This window comes from Gossypium hirsutum, chromosome D05, assembly GCF_007990345.1.
Source record: "Gossypium hirsutum isolate 1008001.06 chromosome D05, Gossypium_hirsutum_v2.1, whole genome shotgun sequence".
In the NCBI taxonomy this organism is placed as follows: Eukaryota; Viridiplantae; Streptophyta; class Magnoliopsida; order Malvales; family Malvaceae; genus Gossypium; species Gossypium hirsutum.
The window spans coordinates 28091787-28116140 of record NC_053441.1 but is presented as its reverse complement, the minus strand read 5'-3'; the positions used below and the strand labels follow the sequence as shown (position 1 = coordinate 28116140).

Genomic DNA, 24354 nt, shown 5'->3' with positions numbered 1-24354 from the left:
TTACTATATCTTATAGGACATATATAGTACCTTTAACTCACTCGTGGAATCTAAAAAATTCCATAAGATAATTTTTCTTTAATTAAATTAAAACTTTGAGAAAACATTTGGAACATGTCAGTGAAATTTTTAACCTCACAAGGTTTAAGTAATAATAAGTGTCCTATAAAATATAATAAAATGTTTAATATATATATATAAGAAAAGAGGCACATAACAATTTTTTAATTTTTTTTTGTAGAATTGAATATTTACGTGGTTTGTGTACAAAATATTAACTCTAAAATTTTTCTTTTTTTTTTTACATTATCTCACTCACACAATTCTTTCTTCTCTTTTAATGCACTTTTTTAACTTATAGATTTTTTTTGCAATCCTATTTCCATTTTCTTTCTACTTAACCTGTTTTATGTATTTGGATTTCATACTTTATTTGGGGTCATTTTATTATTGAAGTTCACCTAATATTAATTTTTTTATACAAAGTATATAGAAAATAACGAAGTAAGTTATTTTGAAGAAAAATAACATATAGATTTTGAATTAGGGTGAGAAAGGAATTAAAGTTGAGATTTAAAAAGGAAAAGAAACTTGTCAGAATCTAGGTTTTGTCATTGAAATATGAGTTTAGATGAGCTTTTTAATGAGTTCTTGAATTTTCCATCACTGGAGTTATTGATGAAGAACAAAAGAAATAAATATGTTTATAAGTTTGTTTTTGTTAAAAAAAAAAGCTCAAGGAAAAAATAGTTAACCCTTTTTAGATTTTTTAATTAAAAATTGTCACTTGTCACAAAATAATTGGTTAAGAAATTTTTTTAATGGCCGGGATAATTTGAGTACGGAGCATAATTTAGATACTATTTTAGATAAGAAATATAACTTAGCGTCACTCGTGACAAAGATAAATTTACATATAAATTTGGGAAAATGAGTATAATTTAAATATATTTTATTGTTTAAGCAATAATTTGTTGAAGTTGATAAATGAACTTAAAAAGGGGTTATTATACATTATATATCCCAAAGGTAATTAGTTTGCTTCAACTTAGAAAAACTTTTACCAAAATATCTAAGAATTTATCAATATTTTTAAGGTTTATCAATATATATTAGAAATATTGGTAAATTCTTAAATATTTTAGTAAAAGATCAATTTTAATAAAGTCTTAAAAATATTGATAAATTCTTACAACATGTTTGATTAGAGGAATAGGGATGCATTCCCCAATTCGGTGGCCGATGCCTATTCCATTGTTTGGTTGGCTGTAATGAGTTATTACAGCACTATTCCAAGCGGGTTTATTCAGGGCAAAAGTGTCGTTTACAATTCGGTGGTCTGGATTGGGAATATCTATTCAACGAATAGGTGGGTGAAAAATTTCCTCTGATTACCCTTTCTTTCTCACATCTGAAGCTTTCCTATTTCTCATTCTTCTCCCCATTTCCTCTGAGAGCAATACGTTAGCAATTTGGCACTGACCCTCGCTTGTGGTAGTCTAAATCCCAGCACCTTCCCACCGGAAACAGTCGAGTTTATGGTGGCAACTGCTTCACTGGTGAGAGCCAGCCAACACTGGGTCTTTGTCTCCATCTCCTACCTGTCTTAGAAATAGAAAGGAGAAAAAAAATGGCGAAGAAAGCTTCAAAGTCGAAAAATGATCGTTCATTTTCAACCTACGTTACTTCCGCTAAGAACCCATCAACAGCCTCCAATCAGTATTTCTCACTTACCCTTTTGCTTTTATTGTATTTTTTGCAGAATAAATTATGGCTTTCTTAGTTTGTTTTGCTTGTAAGGAATTTTTGGGGTTAACAATAGACACTTTTGCTTGAAAAAAAATTGTTAGTCAAACGGCGTTAAGGGTAAAATCAAGTGAGAACATGAAGAAGACAGCTGAAGTGAGTGTTGTTAGCGAGAGAGAAAAGAGACCCAAGTCGAAGTCAAGACTCAAATCGAAGCTGAAGAAGAAAACAAAAATCGAAGATAAAATGCCTAAGAAACCCTCCACTGCCTTCTTTTACTTCTTGTGAGTATTGCTTATGAATCATTTTTTGTTCATAGTATTGGTTAACATTTTGTTGATTATAACATTCCCCTGCCTGGAAATTTCATGCTTTTATTCGTGTGCCCTTGTCGTGTAAGAGCTAAAATCTATCTACTTATTTCTTGACTGTCTTTTTTTATGCAAAATTTTGAGTTGGTTTTTTAGGCTTGCAAATGGATTGTGTTTCCTTGCCTGTAATGGAGCAAATGTATATGCAATATATATATGTATGTGTCTGTGTGTTCTGGAAAGTGAGCTTTGGTTCTTAAATCGAAGGATTTTGCCTGCTAGTTTTGTTGCAGAAATTGAATGTCCTGTGAAAGACATTAAACTAACAGATTTTTTCATTTTCTTATACTCAAGGGAGGATTTTCGTAAGGAATTTCAATAGCAGAATCTGGACATCAAGTCAATGCGCGATGTATGTTATGGTTTAAAGACACAAAATCTTATTTTAGAAAATGAATCTCTGTGTATTTAACGTATATGTTAACGAATCCTCCCCCATATTGTAAATTTGGGCACTTCATTTTCTAATCAAATCATGAGAAAAAAAAAGTGTTTTTTTTTTTACTTATGGGGTTTTTGCTTTTTTAATTATTATTGGGATTTTGAAGGTGGAGAAATGTATGGCAAGATTGCAAGAGTTGTAGTTAACGGTTGCAAGAGGGTCTAAGGTTATATCAGGGGTGAGTTTAAGTCCAAGACGTACTAGGGGTTATATGAGGACTAGTCTCAAATGCAAGCAAGAGTCCTTGAGGTAAGATCAAATTTTGGTTTGTCTTCAACTGTGCCAAAAGGTTCAATCTTTTTGTTTTGCATACTAAATTAGGTGGTTTTCAATTTGAAGGATAAAGAACTCTACTCCAAGGAAATCACCAGTTGGGAAGTTTCCAGCCACTGCAGGAGGTATATCCCTCTTATTTTCTTTATATTCTTAAATTTTGTGGCCTAGTTTCCCTCTCTTGAGCATTGTTTCTTGAATTTATCATTCATTTTGAAATTCCTATATAAGTATCCACTACAAGGTAACTTTTAGAATGCCATATTTGTCTACCTCTTGTACTCTCTTGCACTTGAGTGTGGTTAGATACATATATACCCTAAACCCAATTAGACTAGCTTTCCTTTATAAGATAATTTTTGATGAAATGATCTTTTTCAAAGTTCAACTTCGTTGAGCAAGCTAAGATGGCAAATAATTGGATTTATCCAACCTTTTTGATGCAGGTGAATGTAGGAGAATGTCATTACCAACAATGTTAGTAGGGGAAACAGTGGGTGAAATACTTCAAGCAAATCAATTTGCAAGACATATCCTAGCTGTTGTTGATAACAAAACCAAGAATACTTCTAAGGATCCTAAAACTCCATTGACTGAACACAAGAAGCAAAGATATCAATTTTTAAAGGTAGTTGCATGAACCAATTGAGTTAAAACTCAAATTTTTCCGTTGTTTTTTTTCTGGTCGTGCCATGATATATTCCCTGTTCTGCTAAAATATACTGTTCCTGGTGCTTCTAGTCTGATGGAAAAGGATGATTCGAAATGCGGGCAGACTGCAGTGGTGGAGAGGAAAACCGTATTAGTCCCGAAAAGTGAGACCATAGTTCATGCAATTGTTACGAATGTTAAAACATTTGACTACCAATTAAGCAATGGTGATATGAAGCCAATAAAAGAAGGTTTGAATGGTTTGAAAACAACTCGGAAGCAGCGATCCAAAGGACACAAGTGAAAAACGAGACTGTAGAGACTTGAGAGACAAAAGTGTTTGTATATGAGGTAAAATTGGATTAGGTGGAGTGTGTTATATATATGTATATGGGACTGAGTGAATTTTGATAGGTATTAGCACTCGGGTCTCTAAAAGCCAACATGGTTAGTGTAACATCATCACCCAGTTTTATAGGGACAAGATTTTGGATATTATCACAAACGTTTTAAGGCCTATTAACTTATGGCGTAAATTTTAAGCACAATCCCTATATTATTGTAGATACAGCCCTCAATCTTTACCATTTTGGTTAATTTAGCCTGTAACATTTCCCTTTTATTTCTTCTTCAATTCTATTTAGATTCTACCAGAAAACAATTTCACATTTTTTCTTTTTTAATCTTATTAGGTTAATATTTTACTATACCTCTATGGAACACTTGTCAATCTTTTGACTCTATTTGTGGAGTCTAAAGGTGTATCATCTAATTGTTTAAAGCACCATTTTCCAAATCTAATAAAATTCATCAAATTTATTTATTAAATTTTCTTCATAATAAAATTGAAGAAAAAAATGTGAGATTCCTCCTTAGAATTTAAGAGAAAAAGGACGAAAATTAAACCTATAATTTGCCCCAGATGAAACAAAGAGTTTGACGAATTCGTGGTGAAATCAGGTTTAGTAAGAGGGAATGGTTTAAATGCCAAAAAATTTGAAATCAATTTGGATTATTGTTATAATTGGTGCGGTTTTGATGTTGAAGAAGAGGATGAGTTCAATGTTTCAAATTTTATTAATAAGAAATTAAAGTAGATTATATATTATTTTTTATAGTATTATATATTATGATTTTTTTAATTCATATAATAATAATTATATTAAGAATTTTATTAAATTATATATTATTTTATTAAATTATTTTTAATAATAATCTTATTAAAATTTAATAACAATAACAATAACAATAATCATCTACCTAAAAAAAATTTGCTAAGGGTATTCTAGTCATTTTAGTTTTTTTCCTTATGCTATTACAACATCATTTCATTCAACCAAACACAAGAATATTATTACAGCTCTATTTCATTCCATTCAATCAAACAATTAAATTACTTATTACAGCTCTATTCAATTACATCTCTATTTCATTACAGCGAACCAAACGTGCCCTTAGATGTTTTGGAACTCACCCTAGAATTTCCCTTGATTTTATGGTATAACATTTAAATAATTGAAAGTACAACCAATGAGGCTTTGGAATTTGAGTACCTAGATTTAAGATTTATCATTAGCAATTGTATGCACGGGTTTTCGAGTCCCACTATGTATAGTTGTCGTGTGTATGTTGGCTTTAGTCTAAATTGTACATGTTCTTATTTTGGACAATTCGTGTTGTAATTGTTTAATACTTGTGGTTATGAGTGTTCAAACGATTAACCAAACCGAACTTTTTAATCTTTTAACCGAATCGAATTTTTTCAAAAAAAATTAACTGAATCGAATCATTTCGGTTAATTTGGTTGGTTAACCGAAATTTATATGTTTTTGTTTTTTTGGTTAAAATAAGTATAAAACATATGAAAAATAAATTGATAATGTTCATTTGACCGAATTATCCGAATTAAAACTACATATAATTTGTATTATTAATTATTAAGTTCGGTTAATTGCCCAACTTCGAACTGAATTAATCGATAACCGAACTTCTAAAAAATCATTAACTGACCTCCGCCCGAATTAGATTAGTTAATCAACCGATTAGATCGATTCGATCGGTTAAGTCAATTTTAACCAAAATTTGAACACTCCTACTTGTGATTTCTCTAACATATATTTCTACTTTAATTGTACTTGTATCACTTTCAAAAAAAATTAGAAATTGTAATTTATTTTAAGTTATCTTATCTAAAATACACAAAAACATTTAATAAAATATTTGATCTATTTGAAATATTATTGAGTGAATCCTAAATCATACCAATGCGTTTTAAAGATTTTTTAAAAAAACGATGAAGTGTTGGACTAATCTCCCTTGTGCAAGGATCAAAACCCTTTGAAATCAATAATCCTTAAACGATCAATCTCGGGATCGATGCCCCATAGCTAATGAATATTTTCTTGTTACTCCAACATTTATATTTCATCACAATGACTCCAAATGCCCCAAAACTTATTCTTTTACATACTTTAGTGAAATCTTTATTATAAACCATTTTCTTTTCTTTCTTTATTTTGTGACATTTTTTTTTATAGAAGAAAATACATTTGCTCATATATCACTTGCTTGTACACATTGCTATTTAAATAGCTTAAGCAATTATTTTTAAGGGTGTAGTTGGTTGGGTGAAAAAATGGAAAGAAAATAAATTTTGAGTGTGTTTGGTTGGAGAGAAAAATAAGATAAAAGAAAATAAGAAAGATGATCATTTTCCATCTTAATATATAAAAATCAATCATTTCAAATTTGAATGATGGAATGGGAGAGATGGTGTATGCTAGTTCAAAAAAATGTATTTTTCAAATGTTTTATTTTCTTTACTTTCATTTTTCAATTCTAACTAAGTAATTTCTTTTTATTTTTTTCATTCACACTTATGGTTTTTTTTTAAAAAAAATTGTTCTCCGTCCTTCTAATTTTCTACCTTTTAATTTTCGATCATTCCAATGTTTTTTCCACCTGCCAAGCAAAGCTTAAATGCCTTGTAAGAGAATAGACTTTGGTTTTTGAACATTGCATGTAACTTGTAATATCTCATTGTTTCATTTTTTATTTTATTTTAGTTCAATGCATGAAAACACTCTTGTGAATGATAATTTTGATGGATTGGGCAAAACAACGATGGCTTTTAAAAACATTTGTTTGCTGCAGGAGCACATTTGGAAGCAACTATCGGGAACAACTCCACGTGAGAATAATTACCTTCGAAAACAATTTTGGAAAGTTGATAACATTCTTGAATTGTTCCACTTTGGGGACATAACTTGAAGGCTCGTACACTTCTTAGTTGTTGTTTTTTTTTTTTAAATACAAATACACGGTTAAGTGCATGAACCATGGTTGGGGAGGAAGAAGGTACTGCTCTGGCTGAGTTGTTGAATGAATTGTCTCACGGTGATAGTAGCAGCACAGCTGAGAAGATTTTAAAGAGGCGACACCACCGATGTGAATATAGGTTTTTTATTCAACTTAATTCAAATCTGGGGAAGAATAATAACAACGGATGGAATTAGTTGTTGCCTTTTTTTTTTTAATTGTAATTATTTTTTAAGGTTATTCTGTGTATCTATTTTCAGATATTAGAAAAAGGAGGATTCAAATTCAAATTTTGGAAATGATATTTTTAAAAGAAATAATCAGCATAAAAAAATATGAAAAGGAAGAGCTAAATTAATTTAAAACCGGTATCATATTATAAAAGAAATGTGAGTAGTGAAAATTCTGAATTCTGAATTCTGAATTCCTATATTGTACATCAATTGTGAATACTTAACAGGGCCCGTTTCCCATAATACCAGTTCTCATCATCAAGAAAATAGAAATCAGATGCTCATGTTTCATTGTCTTCAAGGATCGCCTGCTGCGACAGCCAACAATTCTTGAGCTGTGAGAAAGCAGTTTCCCTGAAACTCTTTACCCTAACCAAGCAAAAGTGGGTGCACCTTATCCCTAACCCTGAACCCACTTTACTCGTCTTCAACAAATAACACGCTGGAGCAGCCGCCCCAATTCCCTGCACCACTATCCCCCATGCCCTTGTATTACAAACCTCCTCCTTCCCTTCCTCTTCTTCTTCTCCTTGTTGTATTTGTTCGACAAAAATCACCCCATCAGGCATTGGACTCTCCCCTTTCTCCCACTTTTGTTTCACCAAACCCCACTTATCTTCCTCCGCCTTTTCCGTCCTTGTTCTCGTGGTGTTATTTTTTACGTCGGAGAACACCTGGACCAATAAAGGAGATTCCGGCAACCTCTTCACGATTTCCGCCACCGAATCTCTCATCCACTCGTCTATTTTCTCGTACGACAATTCCTTCCCTCTCGTCTTTTCTTGTTTCAACAATGGTTGAAGAAGGCTTACTCTTCTTACCTTAGACGACGCCAGCATCTTTTCTTTTCTTGATCCCGATGACGATTGTGAACCTGAGACCATGAAACAACGTGGGCGAGCATTCTGATTATGGAAGTTGAAAAGATTGAAAGAATCGCGGCGCCGGAGGCAAACGTTTCCGCCGCGACAAACACCGCCTGCCACCGCCATTACTGCTTTTTTCTTTTCTTTTCTTTTTTTATGGTCCGCCTCGGAAAATCGGTTTACGTTGCCGCAAGCATTGATAAATGTTTTAATCTTCACCCTTCCAAGAAATCGTAAAAGATTAAAAACATTTATCAAAGCTGTAGTTTTATTTGATTAAGATCTCCTTTAGTTGTACACTTGTATACCATGTACTTGTTTTCCGATGCTAAACACGTTGTCCTCGAGGACTTGTCGGAGGATCATGGCCGTTGAGATCTGATCCAACGGTGACAGGAAAAGGCACGTGGTTGCATGCAGGATGTACGCGCCCACACGCTCTGTACCCAATCCTTGTCTAAAACGTTTGCCACGTGAGTTTTCCACGTCACCAACACAAAATCACATGATTCATAAAAGAATCGGGTGTCTTCTAACTAAGCATAGAGATATATTTTAGTCAAATATTGGGTTTTTTTACAAAATTATTATAAAAAAAATAAAAAATAACTAAATTATTATAATTTTTTTTATTTAACAAAATATTATAATTTTTTTATTTACCAAAATATACAAAAAAAATAAAAAAAACTGCAAAAAGCCTGCACCGAATTGACCACACCCTGGTCAAGCCAAGGTGATTGGCGGCACCAATGGTGCCAAAGCCATTGGCGGCACCAATGGTGCCAAAGCCATTGGTGGCACCAATGGTGCCATACTGATTGGCGACACTACTCGTGTTATAAACACGAGCTCTGTCCAGCTGAAGGGAGAAAAATCAGAAGAAAAAGAAGAAGAAGAAGAAGAGATGTTGCTGAAAAGAAGAGAAAAAAAAGGTATTTTTTAAAAAAATAATTGATTATATTGTTGTTATTGTTTTGTATTTTTGTAATATTTTTTGTTTTAGTTTAGTTATTAAGATTAATAAAACTCAAATTGATAGTTTTAGTTATTATTGTTGTTGTTGTTGTTGTTGTTAATGTATTAAGATGTAACTTAGTAGTATTATTGTTAGTAAAAAACTAGTATTATTATTATGGTTAGTTATTATTTTTATTTACCAAAATAAACTAGTTAGTAAAAAACTAGTATTATTATTATAGTTAGTTAGTTATTATTTTTAGTAAAACCCTAATTAATAATTTTAGTGTGTATTATTTTGAGTATAAAATTATTAATATTATTATTGTGTTAGTTATTAGGATTAGTGGTTAAACAGTTTTCATGTACAAAATTGCATATTGAAACATTATTTTTTTTTAAGTAATTTATTTACCGTTCGAGATTTTTTATGAGATTTTGTTTATTTTTTGACATATTAAATATTGAAGATGGATGCTAAGCTTTTTGTATGCGTTTATTTCGATGGAGTCATCTTGACAACAAGTGTTGGATGTGTATTTGAATGTCGGCAACAAATAGCAATGAAATTTAATAGAAATGTCTCGTTTGATGAAATGAAGGCAATGATTAATGCAAAAATTCTTAGACGTTGTGGGAGAAGGAATTCAAAATTTTCTACAAGTTTCCAGTTTTGACAAATCCGGTCAAATTTGTCGAAATGGAACTTGTAGAGGACGAAGACGTGGAGACAATGGTCGATCTCTACTGTGGGAATGAGAGTGACAAGAATGCACCGATTCACTTATTTGCTGAGTTAGCCGGTATGGAGCAAAATGAAGATATCAATGCATCTGATGAAGAACACGGAGCTCAAGAACCGTGGATGGTGGCTCCAATATCATACGTTGATAGTGAATCGACTATGGGTGGGATTGGTATCGACCTGAATATTACACCCGATGTTGATATGGTTGGTGGTGAAGAAGAAGGTGGTGGCGATCATTGGGATGAAGAGGTCGATAGTGACGGTGATCCCGATGTAGACGATGTACCTGATGATATTGACGATGAAGGCATTAACGCTTCTTCGGTCGGGGAGTAGATGCGGCGTATTTTGATACACAATAATCTTGGGCCACACATGTCGCTCATAGACCCCGACGCAGCGTATATAGTTGAGTTCCCGGAGTACCCTGAAATAGTTCATCCTTGCGGGCTGGCCGTAACATCTGATGATGAGGAGTTATTCATAGGCCAGAGATTCAGCTGTAAATAAGAGTGTGTATATGCCATTAAACGGTACAACATGAATATATCGGTGGATTATAAAGTCTCCGTGTCTACTCCGACAATATATGTTGGGGAGTGTTGAAGGCAGCGGAAGGCTGCAATTGGCAGGTACGAGCTGCATTCATTAGAAGTTCTCAGATGTGGGAGATACGAAAATTTATTGGTCCTCATACATGCACATCAACACGTATGACAGAAAATCATGGAAAACTTGATTCGAAAACTATCTGTACGTGTATCATGCCAATGGTGAAGGGCATACCGACCATTAAAGTTTCGGTACTGATTGCCGAAATGCAAGCACGATTCCAGTATCGAGTCTTATATCGGAAGGCATGGATAGCTAAACATATGGCGATGGAGCAACTGTATGGGGATTACGATTCGTCGTATAACGAGCTTCAAGGTTGGATAGCAACTATGCGAGAGTACGTACTGAGGACTGTGATTGAGTTGCAGACAATGCCATATTACGGCCAGGACGACCAGTTACAGCCGGCAAAAAGGATTTTCCATCGAATGTTCTGGACGTTCGATCCATGTGTGCGAGCATTTCCCCACTGCAAGCCACTTGTGCAGGTGGATGGGACCTGGCTGTATGGAAAATATACACAGATCCTACTTATTGCAGTTGCTTAAGACGGTAACAGAAACATGCTCCCGATAGCATTTGCTATCGTAGATAAAGAGAACATGGAGTCTTGGAAATTCTTCCTCACAAATTTGCGGAGGTATGTTATTAGGAACGATAACATTTGCATCATCTTCGATAGAGGAAAGGGTTTAATTACAGCTATTAGGCACTCCGGTGTGCCGTGGAGATCCGTTTACTGTATCCATCACATTGCGGCTAACTTCCACAAAGATTATAAGAATGCTGACTGGAAGAGACAAGTCGTGGCAATGGGTAAATGATAACATTATATTTTCAATATAAGTTGTAATGTTTGATGTTATCGACTTACTAGAACTTATTTTTCCTTAATACGTATTCAGCGTACGAGTTAGAGCCACATATTTTCCGGAAAAGAATGATCCGACTTGAGAGTGACATGGAGGAGTAGACAAACACATCTTTCCGACAATGGTTGGGCACAATGGAGCCGTGGCAGTGGGCTCAAAGTTTTAACGAGGGCTTTCGTTATTGCCAAATGACCTCAAACTTAGTCGAGGGGATAAACGCTGTCTTGTTGAAAACACGTCATCTTTTGATTGCATCGGTATTTTCTGCTACTTTCTACAACCTGGCTACTTTGATGCCAAGAATGGGTCAGCAGCAAGTCGACCAGATTTAGGCGGGACATGTGTTTGTCGAACATGTCAGGGATGTAATGGTCGCAAACCGTCGGTTGGCGAGGTCAATAAACGTGGAAATATATTCACGACGACTGGAAACGTTTAAGTTACTGGGACCATCAGTCATCAACCTCGTATACCAACTAGGTCCTACGGAGTTGATCTCTGAAACAGACGGTGCGAGTGCATGAGGTTCGAAACACTTCATTATCCCTGTGCGCATCTCGTGGCAGCGTGTGCTAAAGTCAACCTAGATGCTGAACAATATGTCGATGATGTGTACACGCTGGAGCGCACATTGCGTGTCTGGAAGAATGAGTTCCCCGTCCTGTCCGACCTATCTAAGTGGGAGGTGCCGCCGATGACTTTCGAGCTTCTCCTAGACAGAGGGCTACGGAGGAATCCAAGGGGTCGTCCGCAGTCAAGCAGAATCCGTAATGATATGGACATTAGGGAGAAATCTGACAGAAAGCGTTGTGGAATATGCAGGTTAAGTGGTCATAGTCGGAATAAATGCCCTGACCGAAACTTTCATGTTGGACAGTCATCCGGATCGGGTCGAAATTGACCTAATGCTGTAAATTTTTTTATGTATATTGTTATAAAAAGTATAATTCATTTGAAATAATTTTTATTATTCGGCTTATGCTTATGCTTAAATTGTATCCAAATTAAGTTATAAAATACCATGTGCGCATTTGGAATTATTAAAATTATATCGAAAATAGAGGCATTCATAATTGGATTCAGCTTTAATATAATGAAAAAATAGAATAATTAAATTTATACAAAAAATTTCAGAAGTAAGCAAATATTAAATTAGAAATATTAAATTTATACAAAAAGTGCATTAAACCCCTAAAATTGATGGTTTGATGGTGTTGTCCTAGGGGTATACCTATTCAGAGGTCGACGATCACGTTCTGGGCGACGACCAACATCATCATTCGATGCAGATGGGGGTGTGGCAAACATAGAGGAAAAATCCTATGGCTCGTTCGCTGCCGACGAACTTGAACCGGAATGAGTCCCATAATGCTGCGGATACGGGTCGGACGGGGCGGGAATGCCGTATTGCGACGGGTAGGATCCAAACAGTTCAAAATTGTAGGCGTATTCGCCCCTTGCGAAGCTCGGAAAATAGTCACCGCTGGCTAAATCCAGACGATAGCCATGTGAATCCACATTTGACTGTAATTGTTTGGGATCTGGCTGGGGCTCCTGCTCGGGCTCTGTTGGTCGCGGAGGATAATATGCCATCGGATTCGGATCCATCGGGCTTGCTGTGTCTGATCCCCCAAGTTGCTGCACGTGCGGGGGGATTACAGTCGACTGGCCTCCAAGTATATATGGCTTCCTGCAACTATAGTAGCATTGTATACACTCTGATATGGTTGCGGGTCGGTAGCCATAACCATCTGAGGTATTCGATGCAATCGATCGTTCCACGTGCCACAAATTTCTGGTGTTTAATTCCACAATCCATTTGAAATTTTCCTCGCTTAGTCATGCCTTGAACTACCCCCACCTGGCACGGCAGATCCGGGATAGGTTGGATGCAACCAAACTGTCGTAACACTCGATCTCCGTGATACCACTAAACTACGTTGAAATTGATAATTGGTGCGTTAGTGCACCATATGTGGGAATCAACATATGCGGACGGCAGTACAACATTTGTAATTTCTGGCCTACGGTATGGCATCCATATAAACTGCATGCTTAATAACATTGTAACGAGTTAGAGCCATAACATGTGAGTAAGATATAGAAATAGAATAGATGTCATGAATATTAGAATAGCAGCTTACCCCTTCCCGGGCATGCTGTTCAATCATGAGGCGGTATATCGGGACATTATACGACTTCCCGATACCTGGACGAACACTCCACCTACAAAAAATAATATAGGGTTTAGGATTGGTAACATTAGTCAATATATTATAACTACAAATAATGACAATTTATATTTTATCACCTGTTCAGCAGTGGATACACATACGGTTGGTGACTAACGGATGCCAAAAACGGCAGCCGATAAAGTGTCCAGGACTGCAGCAGTATGAGGCATCCGCCCATGTCTACAACATCCGGGTTTGTCGCCCGACAAAGCTCCCGATACAATATTGCTAGAACGGCGGAACCTCAGCTATACGACCTAGCAGTGGGCAAATCAGCTAACAGGGGCAAGTACATCAAATGCACATTATCGCCGTTTGCATCAGGCATGAGTACTGCCCCTACCATATGCATGATGTACGCTCGAGCAGCGCACATCAACTCACCTTCAGTGGCAGTCGCTAATAATTGTCTAATTTTGGCTTTCAGCCATGTAAATTTTATGCCGGAAAAATATGACTCACCGTCCCCTAGCGAGTCTCCTAGGAGTTGATAACAAAGTGCAGTCAGATCGGTAAATGAAGATACTCCCGTTACGGGACTCCCGTCAATTGGGAGCCCAAGCTGCAATGCAACATCCTCCAAGGTCACAGTGCACTCCCCGCACGGAAAATGAAAAGTGTGGGTCTCCGGGCGCCACCGCTCCACTAGCGCAGATAATAAATCAAAACGCAAGTCGGAGGACCGGATCAATGCTACTGACCCAAATCTGGCTAGCTCCAAGTACGTCATCAATCGTGCATCCGGAGCTTTCTTTAAAACACTCACAAGGCCCCTTAATACTCGGAACGAGTCCTGATAGTGTTAAATTACAGAAAAAATATTACGATAACATGATTTATTTGTATATACTGCGTATATCATTTTTAAATAAATAGAACTCGTGATTAACAAATAATAAATCATACCGCGTTATTAGCCGCATCAGATATGTGTCTATCGCTTCCAATCAATCGAGCCATTGCGATGCCTGCAAGTTGAAAAAAAAGTTAGTAAAAAAAATTTTACTTCGGCCATTTATTCGTATTTTTTTCTCCGTATTTTATTTCTTTAAAAAATATCATAATTTCTAATTTTATAATTTTACATTATTTCAGTTAGGGGTGGGCATTCGATCAAATCGAATCGAAAATTTTTGAGTTAATCGAGTTTTTAAATCTCATTTTATCATCCTAACTTTATTTGAAGTTTTCTCGAATCGAGTCGAGTGAGATGGAATTCGAATCGAATCAAATCGAATATATTTGTTCGAGTTAAATTTTAAAAAATAATTTTGGGTCCTTGTAACCATTGTCACCCATCGTAATAAAATTTGTCCACCTTAATCAAATTTTTTATTAACTTTCATCAATTCATAATTTATTTATTAATTTTTTATATACTGGTTAGCTTCTTTGCTTGCTTAGTTGTTTCAATTATCTTCAGATTCTTGTCACTACGTATTTTAGAATTAAAAATATATTAAATGTAAAAATATGATTTTTTAATAAAAGTTATTTTAAAAATAAAATGTGAAATTGATACCAATATAAAATTTTAAAACGAATATTTTATGGCATAATTAATAATTCAATTTTAATATAAATATTCAATATGACTAAACAATTCAATTATATAAATAATATAAAATATGAAATTTAATTTAATAATATAAATAGTAGATGTAAATAAAATTATTACTATTTATGTTTAGTGATTTTTTTTGGATAATTTTGATTTTTTATTTGAGAGTAAAGGATGTGAAGTAAAAGTTCAGGGGAAAAATAAAAAGTTTTGGGAAATAAAAGTTTGAGGGAAAGTAAATAGGGGGAGTAAAATTTTGGAGGGAAAATATTAAAAAAATAGAGGGGGGAGGGTTTGGGATAGACCTGTCCATGGGCTGGGTGGCCCGGGCCGGCCGGGTTCGGGTAAAAATATAGGCCCGAAATATGGGCTTGGGCAAAAAAACGAGGCCCGTTTAAAAAACGGGTCGGGCCTCAGGCACCACTTTTTTGGCCCGGGCCCGACCCGGCCCGGCCCGAATATAATAAATATATATTTTTATTTTTATTTTTAAAACACTTTTAAAATATTTTTATTTTTTTATTTTTAAAATAATTTTTTAATGTTTATTAAAAATGGGCCAGGCCGGGCTCGGGCTTATGATATTTTTCCCGGGCCGGGCTTGGGCAAAATTTCAGGCCCATATTTCGGGCCGGGCCGAGCCCGGGCCTAGGAGGCGGGCCACGAATTTTTTCCGGGCCCGACTCGAACCCGGCCCAGCCCATGGACAGGTCTAGTTTGGGATAGATGGGAGGTGGGATGGGAAGGGAATAAAAGTTTTAGGGGAAAACTGGGAGGGAGTAAAAATTTTGGGGGGAAATAAAAGGTTTTGAGGGTTTTGGGGAGTAAAATTTTGAGAAAAAATAAATGGAAGAGTAAAATTTTGGTGGGAAATGGATTTTGGGTAGATTGGGGGGTTGGAAGGGGAGAGAAGTAAAAGTTTTTGGAGGAAAATGGGAAGGAGTAAAAGTTTTGAAGGAAAAGTAAAAAGGTTTGGGAGTTTGGGGTAAAAATGTAAAATATTATAGTTTGATATTCGAATTATTCGAATTCGAATTCGAAAACTCAACTCGATTCGAACTCGAAATTCGAAAAAAAATTCGAGTTGATTCGAATAACTCGAATAACTCGATTAACTCGAATAACTCGATTCGTTTAACTCAAAATTCTATTTTTTTCGATTTTTTCGAGTCGAATCGAGTTTTACTCACCCCTAATTTCAGTGCATAATGTTTGAAATTTATTAATTTAGTGTGTTATTTAAATTAATTTGGTGTAAGAAAATAACCCTTACCCCTGCCTTTTGCTCGTATTATTTTCTCGATTTTTATTACTTTCAATAAAAATATATTATTTTCGTATTTTATTATTTTATATTATTTCAGTATATTTTCTTTGAAATATTTTGTATTAATTATTTCTGAATTTTATAAAAAGTTAATAATACACTTTTACTTCCGCCATTTGTTCGTATTTTTTTCTCCGCATTTTATTATTTTAAAAAATATCATAAACTTAGTCTTTTATAATTTTACATTATTTCAGTACATAATGTTTGAAATTTATTAATTTAGTGTGTTGATTGGGAATAAAAGAAAATAATAAGTAAGGAGGGCTTAAACGGCAATTAGCCACAAATTGGTGCCGCCTTTTTATTCCTCTTCATTGCTGCCGCATTTTTATTCCCCTCCATCACCCTCTTTTTTTTCCTTTATTATTTTGGTAAATAAAAAAAAGTTTATAATATTTTGTATAATAAGGCCCAACTGGCCCAAGCCCTTGTAAAGCATAGCCCAAATTTAAAAACATACGTAGGCCCAATTGAACTAGCCCAACATTGCAAAATTAAACAAAAAACCCTAGCACTATACGCCCTAGCCACAGCAGCTTCCGCGCCTCCAGCAGACGTCCCAAGCGCCGCACGTCTCGAGGCCGACCTCTCCACGCGCGCCGTTCGCGCGCACGACACCTGCAAAAAATAGACTCAAAAGAGTCCGAATGAGAGAAAACAGTAAACATAGCACTTGTAGTTGATCTTTTTCGGGCTATAAAAGCCTTTGGAAATCTGTGAAGAGGGGAAAAAAAGGCAAAGAAATAGGAAAATACAGAGACAATCTTGAATACAAAGTGTTTTTTTAAGGTGATTTGCGTTTTATTTTCTCAGTCTATTTTATTTTACTTTTTTTTCTTTTATCAAAAACAAAGGAAAGAAACTTACCTTCGGAGCCCATCGCGCCGCATCTCCGATCGGCGAAAACGCGGCGGAGACCGATTGCGGCGGTGGTGTAAGGAGGGGCCAGAAGAAAACCCTAGCAGAAGGCCTACAGTTTTTTTAAAATTTTTTTCTTTTATTTGGTTTCAAATGGTTTTAATGGAAAAAAACTGCTTTAAATAGCAGATTAAAACGACGTCGTTTTATCCAGGCTTTGGCCCGCGCGGTGACCCGACCCGGAGGGGAGGATCCGCGCGTTCTGGCCGAATGGGAGATTTGCGCGAATGGTCCCTGCTGGCTGCGACGCGCTTCAGTCAAGCCCCTTTTGTTTTTTTTTTGAAATTTAGGCCGCATATTTCTTTTTTGTTTCAATTGGGTCCCTCGCTGCGCAGCGCATTGGAATGATGGGATAATTTCCCTTTTGGTCCTCCATTGTTACGCGCGCATTCGAGTGGGCCCCTTTTTTAAAATTTTATTCTAAATTCGCCCCATTGCTTCGTTTTTAACTCAATTTAATCCAATTTTTTGTTTTTATCATAATTATGCTATATCATTTTTTATTTTATCCTATTTATTGTTATTATTAATAATATTATTATTATTATATACGCCTATCTTAATGCTTAATTAATACATATATGTTTTTTAAGTTTTCATGAACACATGCATTCATACATTTTTTTAAACCTTTTTTTTACAGTTTTTTTTAACTTTCTCATACTTTATATTCCATATATATACTTATACGTTTTTAAAATAGATACATATATGCATACATATTTTAATTCTTATATACACATATGTCATATATTTTTATATATTCTGCTCCCATAGTTTTTATAAATAAATATGTAGATATATACGTGTATATGCCTACATTTTCTAATTCATATGCATTTTTTTACATATACATGTTTTTAGAAATTATTATAAATTTTGTTTTTTATTTGTACACTTCTATGTGCATTAACGTATGTACATTTTTTTTTTTATTTTTTTACAATTTTCATATTCACTCATACATGCATTTTTTATATATATTGCATTCCATCTTTTTATAAGTATTATCATATGTGTGTTAAATATATGTGTATACATATCTGCAAATTTGCTTACTGTACTTGTATATGTATTTATAAATATTTATTCATATATGCTTTAAATTAAAGTATCTGCCACATAATTGAACATTGAGGTTTTCAACATACCTTTTAGAAATTATTTTTTTGGGGTTTTATCAAAGCCTTAAAATTAATTTTTCTCAATTCATGAGTTTTTGTGAATAAAAACCAATATTCAAGGTTTTGGAATTTTCGAGGAAAATTGAGCCCTAACGTATTGGGTTCTGATTTTCTTTGCTGATTTCAAATTACCGAGGATATTCTTTATTTTAAATACACGAGCACCAAAAATCATTTTTGGGAACTTAATTTGTCGTGCCCTAACGTATTGGGTGTGGCATGTTACCTTCTCGAAATGAAGATTTTCGCATAAAATAAAAAGTGATATTCAAAGTTCGAGGATTATGAGGAATTGTACCTTAACATATTGTGACTCGATTTCTTTACATGACTTGAACAATTTGTTATCCTTTTGCAAATTTCATCATTCAAGCTAATTTAAAAAAAAAATTCGACACTAAGACATTAAATAATCGACTTGGTACCGATTTTGGGCGTTGCGAGGGTGCTAACCCTTCCTCGCGCGTAACTGACTCCCGAACTCATTTTCTTAAAACTCGTAGACCAAAATAATTTTTAAGGTGGGCCGATCACACCTTAATAAAGGATCGGTGGCGACTCCAATTTTTATTTTTAAAGTCGACAACTGAAATTTTTGTTTTTTCAAAAAGCGGTTTCGACATTTTGGTATTTTTTTTATTTTTTTGTAATATTTTGGTAAAAAACCCAAAAAACCCTTTTCCCTGCCCTTTATTCGTATTATTTTCTCGATTTTTATTACTTTCAATAAAACCATATTATTTTTGTATTTTATTATTTTATATTATTTCAGTACATTTTGTTTCAATAATTTGTATTAATTATTTTTGAATTTTTAAAAAATTTACTAATACTCTTACTTCGGCCATTTGTTCTTATTTTTTTATCCGTATTTTATTATTTTAAAAAATATCGTAATTTTTAATTTTATAATTTTACATTATTTCAATGCATTATGTTTGAAATTTATTATATATACAATTTTTTTCGCATTTTATTATTTTCGGTGAATATACAATTTTTGTTTTTTCTTTTCGTATTTTATGTTTTCTTAAACATATTTCTTTATCATTTTACTTTTAATACTATTTTCCTAAAACAACTAATTTCAACATCCTAAGTAAATTTCATAAAAAAAAATCTCTAATCAACATACAATGTACATGCCATGAATTTTTCATTCTAAATATATTTCATAAAATATATATGCTAAATAAAATAATAAAATACGTATAATGTACATTACATAACATAAATTTTTAACACACAAATATTACAAAAAAATTAAATTTATAATAAAAATTACCTTTTTTTTCTTTTTTTCCCTTCCTTCCTTCCCTCTTCTTTTTTTTTTCTCTTCTCCTTTCCTTTTCTTTCCTTTTTTTTCTTTCTTCTTTCCTCTTCTTCTTCTTTCTTTTTTTTTCTCTTCTCCTTTCCTTTTCTTTCCTTCTTTTTCTTCTTTCCTCTCCTCTCCTTCCTTCCTTCCTTCCTTTCTTTCTTTCTTTCTTTCTTTCTTTCTTTCCCTCTCCTTCTCCCCCCAACCACCGACCGGCCCTATTATAAGCTTGGTGCCACCAATGGCTTTGGCACCTTTGGTGCCGCCAATCACCTTGGCCTGACCAGGGTGTTGTCAATTCGATGCAGGCTTTTTGTAGGTTCTTTTTTCTGTTTTTTTATTTTGGTAAATAAAAAAATTATAATATTTTGGTTATTTTTATTTTTTTATAATAATTTTGTAAAAAATCCTCAAATCTTCTTTAATTTAATATGCTATTTGATTATTAGTAGAATTTCTAAAAAAATATTTTGGTAAATTTTTTATTAATTAAAATGAAAATATAAATTATATTAATATTTATATATTATAATTAAAATAATTTATTTTTTATAAGATAAAATTGAGTGATATTCATTTTAATTAAAATAATATATGTTTAGATTAGTCTAATTCATCACTTATATGATTTCAATAGATATTGGCCAAAGCACAGAAAGCATAATTTGATGAAAGCAATTTGAATTTATTATCCAAAGCATCGTACTATTATCTTACAAAAGGATATTTCACAAATGAGTTTAACTCTTTACATTCCTTGGTAAATTTTAACCCAAAGTTTGGTTGGTTAAAAGTGTTAATCCCTATTTCCACCTCATGGGATCAAATTGTTAGAATTGTCTACAAGTCCAAGGTGAATTCGAGGGGCGAAGGTAGAGGCTTTGGCACCTCAAAATAAAAAAAAATTCAATTGAGTTCTCTTATAAATAAAGAAATTATAAATTAATATGTAGTGAAATTACACTTTAACCCCTTAAAATAATAAAATTCTATTTAGCCCCTTCAAAAATAATAAAATTATAAATTAATACATGATAGCCTTCTCTCTCAAGAATGTATAATTAAATTTCAGCTCCTACTAAAAAGAATTTTAGATTCGTCATTGCTACTAATAGTATGTGTGGCAATGATTTGCCATTGTCGGTGGTATGTGAGTTTACAAAAACAAAAAAACTTATGTCTATCATTAGATGTGTTATATAAATGGTGAATATGTGATACATGATTGGTGTATGAGTCTCATACATCGTTAATAAACAATAACATGACGTTGAAAAATAAACAAAAAATAGGGCATAATGATATATTTAGTCCTCAACGTTTGCATTTTTTATTTGTCAAATTGGCCCTTATTCAATAAGTATATGTGGTTATCGGTTCTTTTTTATGCCATGGTAACTATGATTTGAGCTTTCTATTTTGTCTTATGTGACAGACTCATTTCTTTTTTAGGTTTAAATTTAGAAATTTCTAGTTGAAGAAAAAATATTAAAAAGAGAAAAATAGAGGATTTGTGGTGCAACATTTTGTGCCTTTTACTTTTGAGGGATGGTTACTATTAAGAAAGTTGTTGTTGGTTCCAGGTCTTGTTATAATGAAATTGTTTCTCTACTTGGGTCAATGACTTGGGCCTTGAATAGATATCGTTTGTGTTGAGTTTGGTTCACTTGATTGTGGCATATTTGACAAAATTAGAAGCATGGGCAGACTAGGGTACTAAGACTCCCAACTGAATTGCTTGAGGTGATTGGATAAACATGAAAGTCTCATTATTAAAATTCTTTTTTTAGAGATAAATATCATATTTATTCAAGAAAGTTTTAGAGCAGTTGGAAGATTGATTTATGAAAGCTTAGTGATAAATACTCTAGAAAATTAATGGGATAATTTTAACTTTTAAATAGAAGTTTAAAGCCTTTCAAAACATTATCGATTGACCACTTGAAGAGGCCTATAAATAAGTTGTTTTGTGTTGCACATCAAGAGTAGTTTTTGGAGTGTATTTGTCAACAATTTTGTTGTGTTCTTGTGGTTATTTTGTGACACTCTTTTAGGTATTCTTTGGAAAGTTTATTGGTTGAATTGTGAGGTATTTGTGTGAGTGATTTGTAACAAATGGGTTTTGGTATTAAGGTTGCAATTACTTCTTTGTGTAAGGGTAGATTGGGCTTAAGCTAATAGGTGATTCGAACAATTGTTGTAATAAATTATTTACTGGGTGAGGCTCTACAAACATAAGACCATTGTGTTTGAACTACGTTAATAAATATTGATCATGTCAATTCTTTTGCTCTTATTTTTTTCATTGCCTATTGCCTGTAACTCCATATGAAATATCAGACAGTCTAAATTTAGCAACACTCTTCCCCCAAAACCCATTTCAGGAAAAAGATCATATGCAATTTCGAGTTGCCAATTATATCCTTTATGGAAATGGCAAACCAACTTGGAGAATTTTTTACACAAGTATTCAGCTAGTTTGAACTTGTTTAGTGTTGAGTTGGGGCTAAGACAACAAAAGTTCTTCAGTCGAAGAGGTTTGTGCTTCCTTTGTTTAAGTAAGGACAAATGGTCTAATTCAATATTTCTTAAAAATCGACTTAGTGAAATCTCATATTTTTTATATTAGAAAAAGAAATGATTCGTTAGGTTCAAGATTGATTTTTGATAATAGGTATGATCTTACCAATAAAAAGATAGTATATTCTATTTATTAACGTTAATCAAAGTTGATTTATCATATTGGCAAACAAATTATTTTTCAATTGGTATCAAAGCAGGCTTTAAATGTTATTTAAAGGTGATCCTTTGTTCGATTTATGATTGAGGAATCCATGAAGGAAGGTTACTCGACCCCTATTGCTTTTTATGGAAATTTACAAGCTCTAAATGTAATTTTCAATAAAGTTGACTTAGACCAACTTAAAGTCATTTTTGTATGCAAATGTGCTAAGCAGGCATGTACAATCTTGAAAAACCAACATGAAGGAAATGATGTTGTACGTATGTCAAAACATTATATTTTAACAACCAAGTTCGAAAATTTGAAAATGTTTGAATATGAAAATATCTCTGAGTTTTATGCAATATTATGTGAGATTTCTAATGAGGCTTTCTATCTTGGTGAACATTTTTCTAATGATAAATTGGTACGCAAAATGTTGAGATCTTTACTAGAACGATTCATCACTAAGTCACGAAAATAGAGGAGGCCAAAGATATTACTGCTCCCCAGTTGGACAAGTTAATAGGTTTACTTCAAACCTTTGAGCTGAATATAGAGGAAGAAAAATGTGAAAAAATGGATTTGCTAAAGAACGTAGCATTCAATGCTAAAAAGGCTATCCCAACAGGGAAACAAACAATGGAGAATATTGATGAGATTTAAAAGCAATTAGCCTTGCTCACCAAAAGCATGAAGAGGTTCGTTAAGAAGGGAACTAAAGTAGATACAGTGAGATAGGAAAAAAAAAGATGTTTACTGTTACGAATGTAAGAGATTTGGTCACTTACAATCAGAATGTGTTAATACTAAGAAGAAAGAGAAGTCACCCACAATCACTTGGAGTGATAAAGGAAGTTCTTATGTAGATAAATATGTAAGCAACTATATTGTTTTTATTACTACTGTTCCAAACCATATTCCAACAAATTCTGAAGAAGATTCGGATAATGACGGTGTTCCTTTTAAATCTTTGAGGGATGTTTAAATAAAATAGAGAAATTGTGCCAATTGAATGATTCCTTAAGGGAATAAATTATTCTCCTTAAATGAGAAAAAAAAAGCTTGAAATAGTGGTCCAAGAAAAGGATGATGCTTTGAAAGCAACCTAGAGTGAGTAGATGATGCAAATTTTGTCTTGAAGTAGTTTGGAGGCCAAAGTGAGAAGCTTGATAAGATTTTGGCTTCAAAGAGAACTGAACCAAGCCATAGAAGAGTTGGTTACATCAATAAAGGTAAGGAAACTACCGCTCATCCAATTTTTGTTAGAGCTAAAGATGTGAGTTCTTCTTTTCGTCATGAGGCAGGGAATAAAAACTTTAGAAAGATTGCATGCCATTATTGTGGGAAAGATGGACATATCAGACCCCTTTGTTATAAAATGATGCGAGATTGGAAGAAGTTCAACTCGACTGCAAAACCTATTAGAAGAATGCATGGAACAATAAGACCACAACATAGATAGATTTGGGTAAGGAAGGATCGAGCACATTTGAGCAATGAAAATCAACATTTGATTGATGCTCGTGTGAAACATGAGGTTGCAACTCATGTTAAAGATTTATCGAGCACTGGAGAAACGTCATCTAGGTTTCGTGGAAAAGAAAGTTGTTGTTCTATGAGCTACAACTCCTCTTGTTGATAAGTTGACCGCCTTCCTCTCCTATTCGCTCTCATGAAAGACAGGGGGAGAGGAAGAAATCAACAGATAGACAAGGATCGAATAAAACTAATAGGTGTGGTGCCTGCAAGTGTGACAAGTCAATTGTAATATATTTGTACAACGGGGTATAAGAGTACTCTGAGGATCGAACCCAAGAGAGTTGGAGATTAAACAATTTCTACGAACGAGCATGCAAAATAGAGAGTCTAACTAGCTAATAACTTATAAATTATATTACAGCAAATAATAGAGTCAAGAATGGTTAAACTAATCTACGATCTAACTACCAAGGACTAAATTGTAACAAATGTGAAATTATGAAATTAAAAAAT

The 24354-nt window shown here is 33.7% G+C and overlaps 3 protein-coding genes across 5 annotated transcripts; 1 reads left to right on the top strand and 2 right to left on the bottom strand.

Moving 5' to 3' along the window:
- Window positions 1-1219: 1219 nt before the first annotated feature.
- Window positions 1220-4105, top strand: LOC107904844 (probable microtubule-binding protein TANGLED). 3 transcript variants are annotated; one of them, XM_041094565.1, is made up of 7 exons: window positions 1220-1719; window positions 1851-2030; window positions 2412-2469; window positions 2666-2808; window positions 2899-2957; window positions 3279-3460; window positions 3574-4105. In XM_041094565.1, exons 4-7 carry the CDS (start codon window positions 2771-2773, stop codon window positions 3589-3591), a joined length of 297 nt encoding a protein of 98 aa, XP_040950499.1. In that variant the 5' UTR covers window positions 1220-1719; window positions 1851-2030; window positions 2412-2469; window positions 2666-2770; the 3' UTR covers window positions 3592-4105. The 3 variants fall into 3 exon arrangements, with proteins under 3 accessions (XP_040950499.1, XP_040950500.1, XP_016686837.1); XM_041094566.1 differs by lacking the exon at window positions 2412-2469; XM_016831348.2 differs by having other exon boundaries at window positions 1220-2030.
- A 3210-nt stretch (window positions 4106-7315) lies between these two features.
- Window positions 7316-8026, bottom strand: LOC107904846 (uncharacterized). Its single transcript, XM_016831350.2, has one exon. It carries the CDS (start codon window positions 8024-8026, stop codon window positions 7316-7318), a length of 711 nt encoding a protein of 236 aa, XP_016686839.1.
- A 5547-nt stretch (window positions 8027-13573) lies between these two features.
- Window positions 13574-17100, bottom strand: LOC107902561 (protein MAINTENANCE OF MERISTEMS-like). The gene is made up of 3 exons (XM_016828718.1): window positions 17088-17100; window positions 14236-14297; window positions 13574-14122 (listed from the first exon to the last, which is right to left on the bottom strand). The coding sequence occupies exons 1-3, from the start codon at window positions 17098-17100 to the stop codon at window positions 13574-13576; spliced, it is 624 nt and encodes a 207-aa protein (XP_016684207.1).
- Window positions 17101-24354: the final 7254 nt, after the last annotated feature.

Excerpts from the sequence above, each read along its gene's own strand:
- LOC107904844 (XM_041094566.1), top strand. The coding sequence starts at position 2,771 with ATGAGGACTAGTCTCAAATGCAAGCAAGAGTCCTTGAG. Across the intron at positions 2,809-2,898 it reads TGCAAGCAAGAGTCCTTGAG|GATAAAGAACTCTACTCCAA; the intron begins GTAAGATCAAAT and ends TTCAATTTGAAG. Across the intron at positions 2,958-3,278 it reads GTTTCCAGCCACTGCAGGAG|GTGAATGTAGGAGAATGTCA; the intron begins GTATATCCCTCT and ends TTTTTGATGCAG.
- LOC107904846 (XM_016831350.2), bottom strand. The coding sequence starts at position 8,026 with ATGGCGGTGGCAGGCGGTGTTTGTCGCGGCGGAAACGTTTGCCTCCGG.
- LOC107902561 (XM_016828718.1), bottom strand. Across the intron at positions 14,123-14,235 it reads CTGATGCGGCTAATAACGCG|GACTCGTTCCGAGTATTAAG; the intron begins GTATGATTTATT and ends TAACACTATCAG.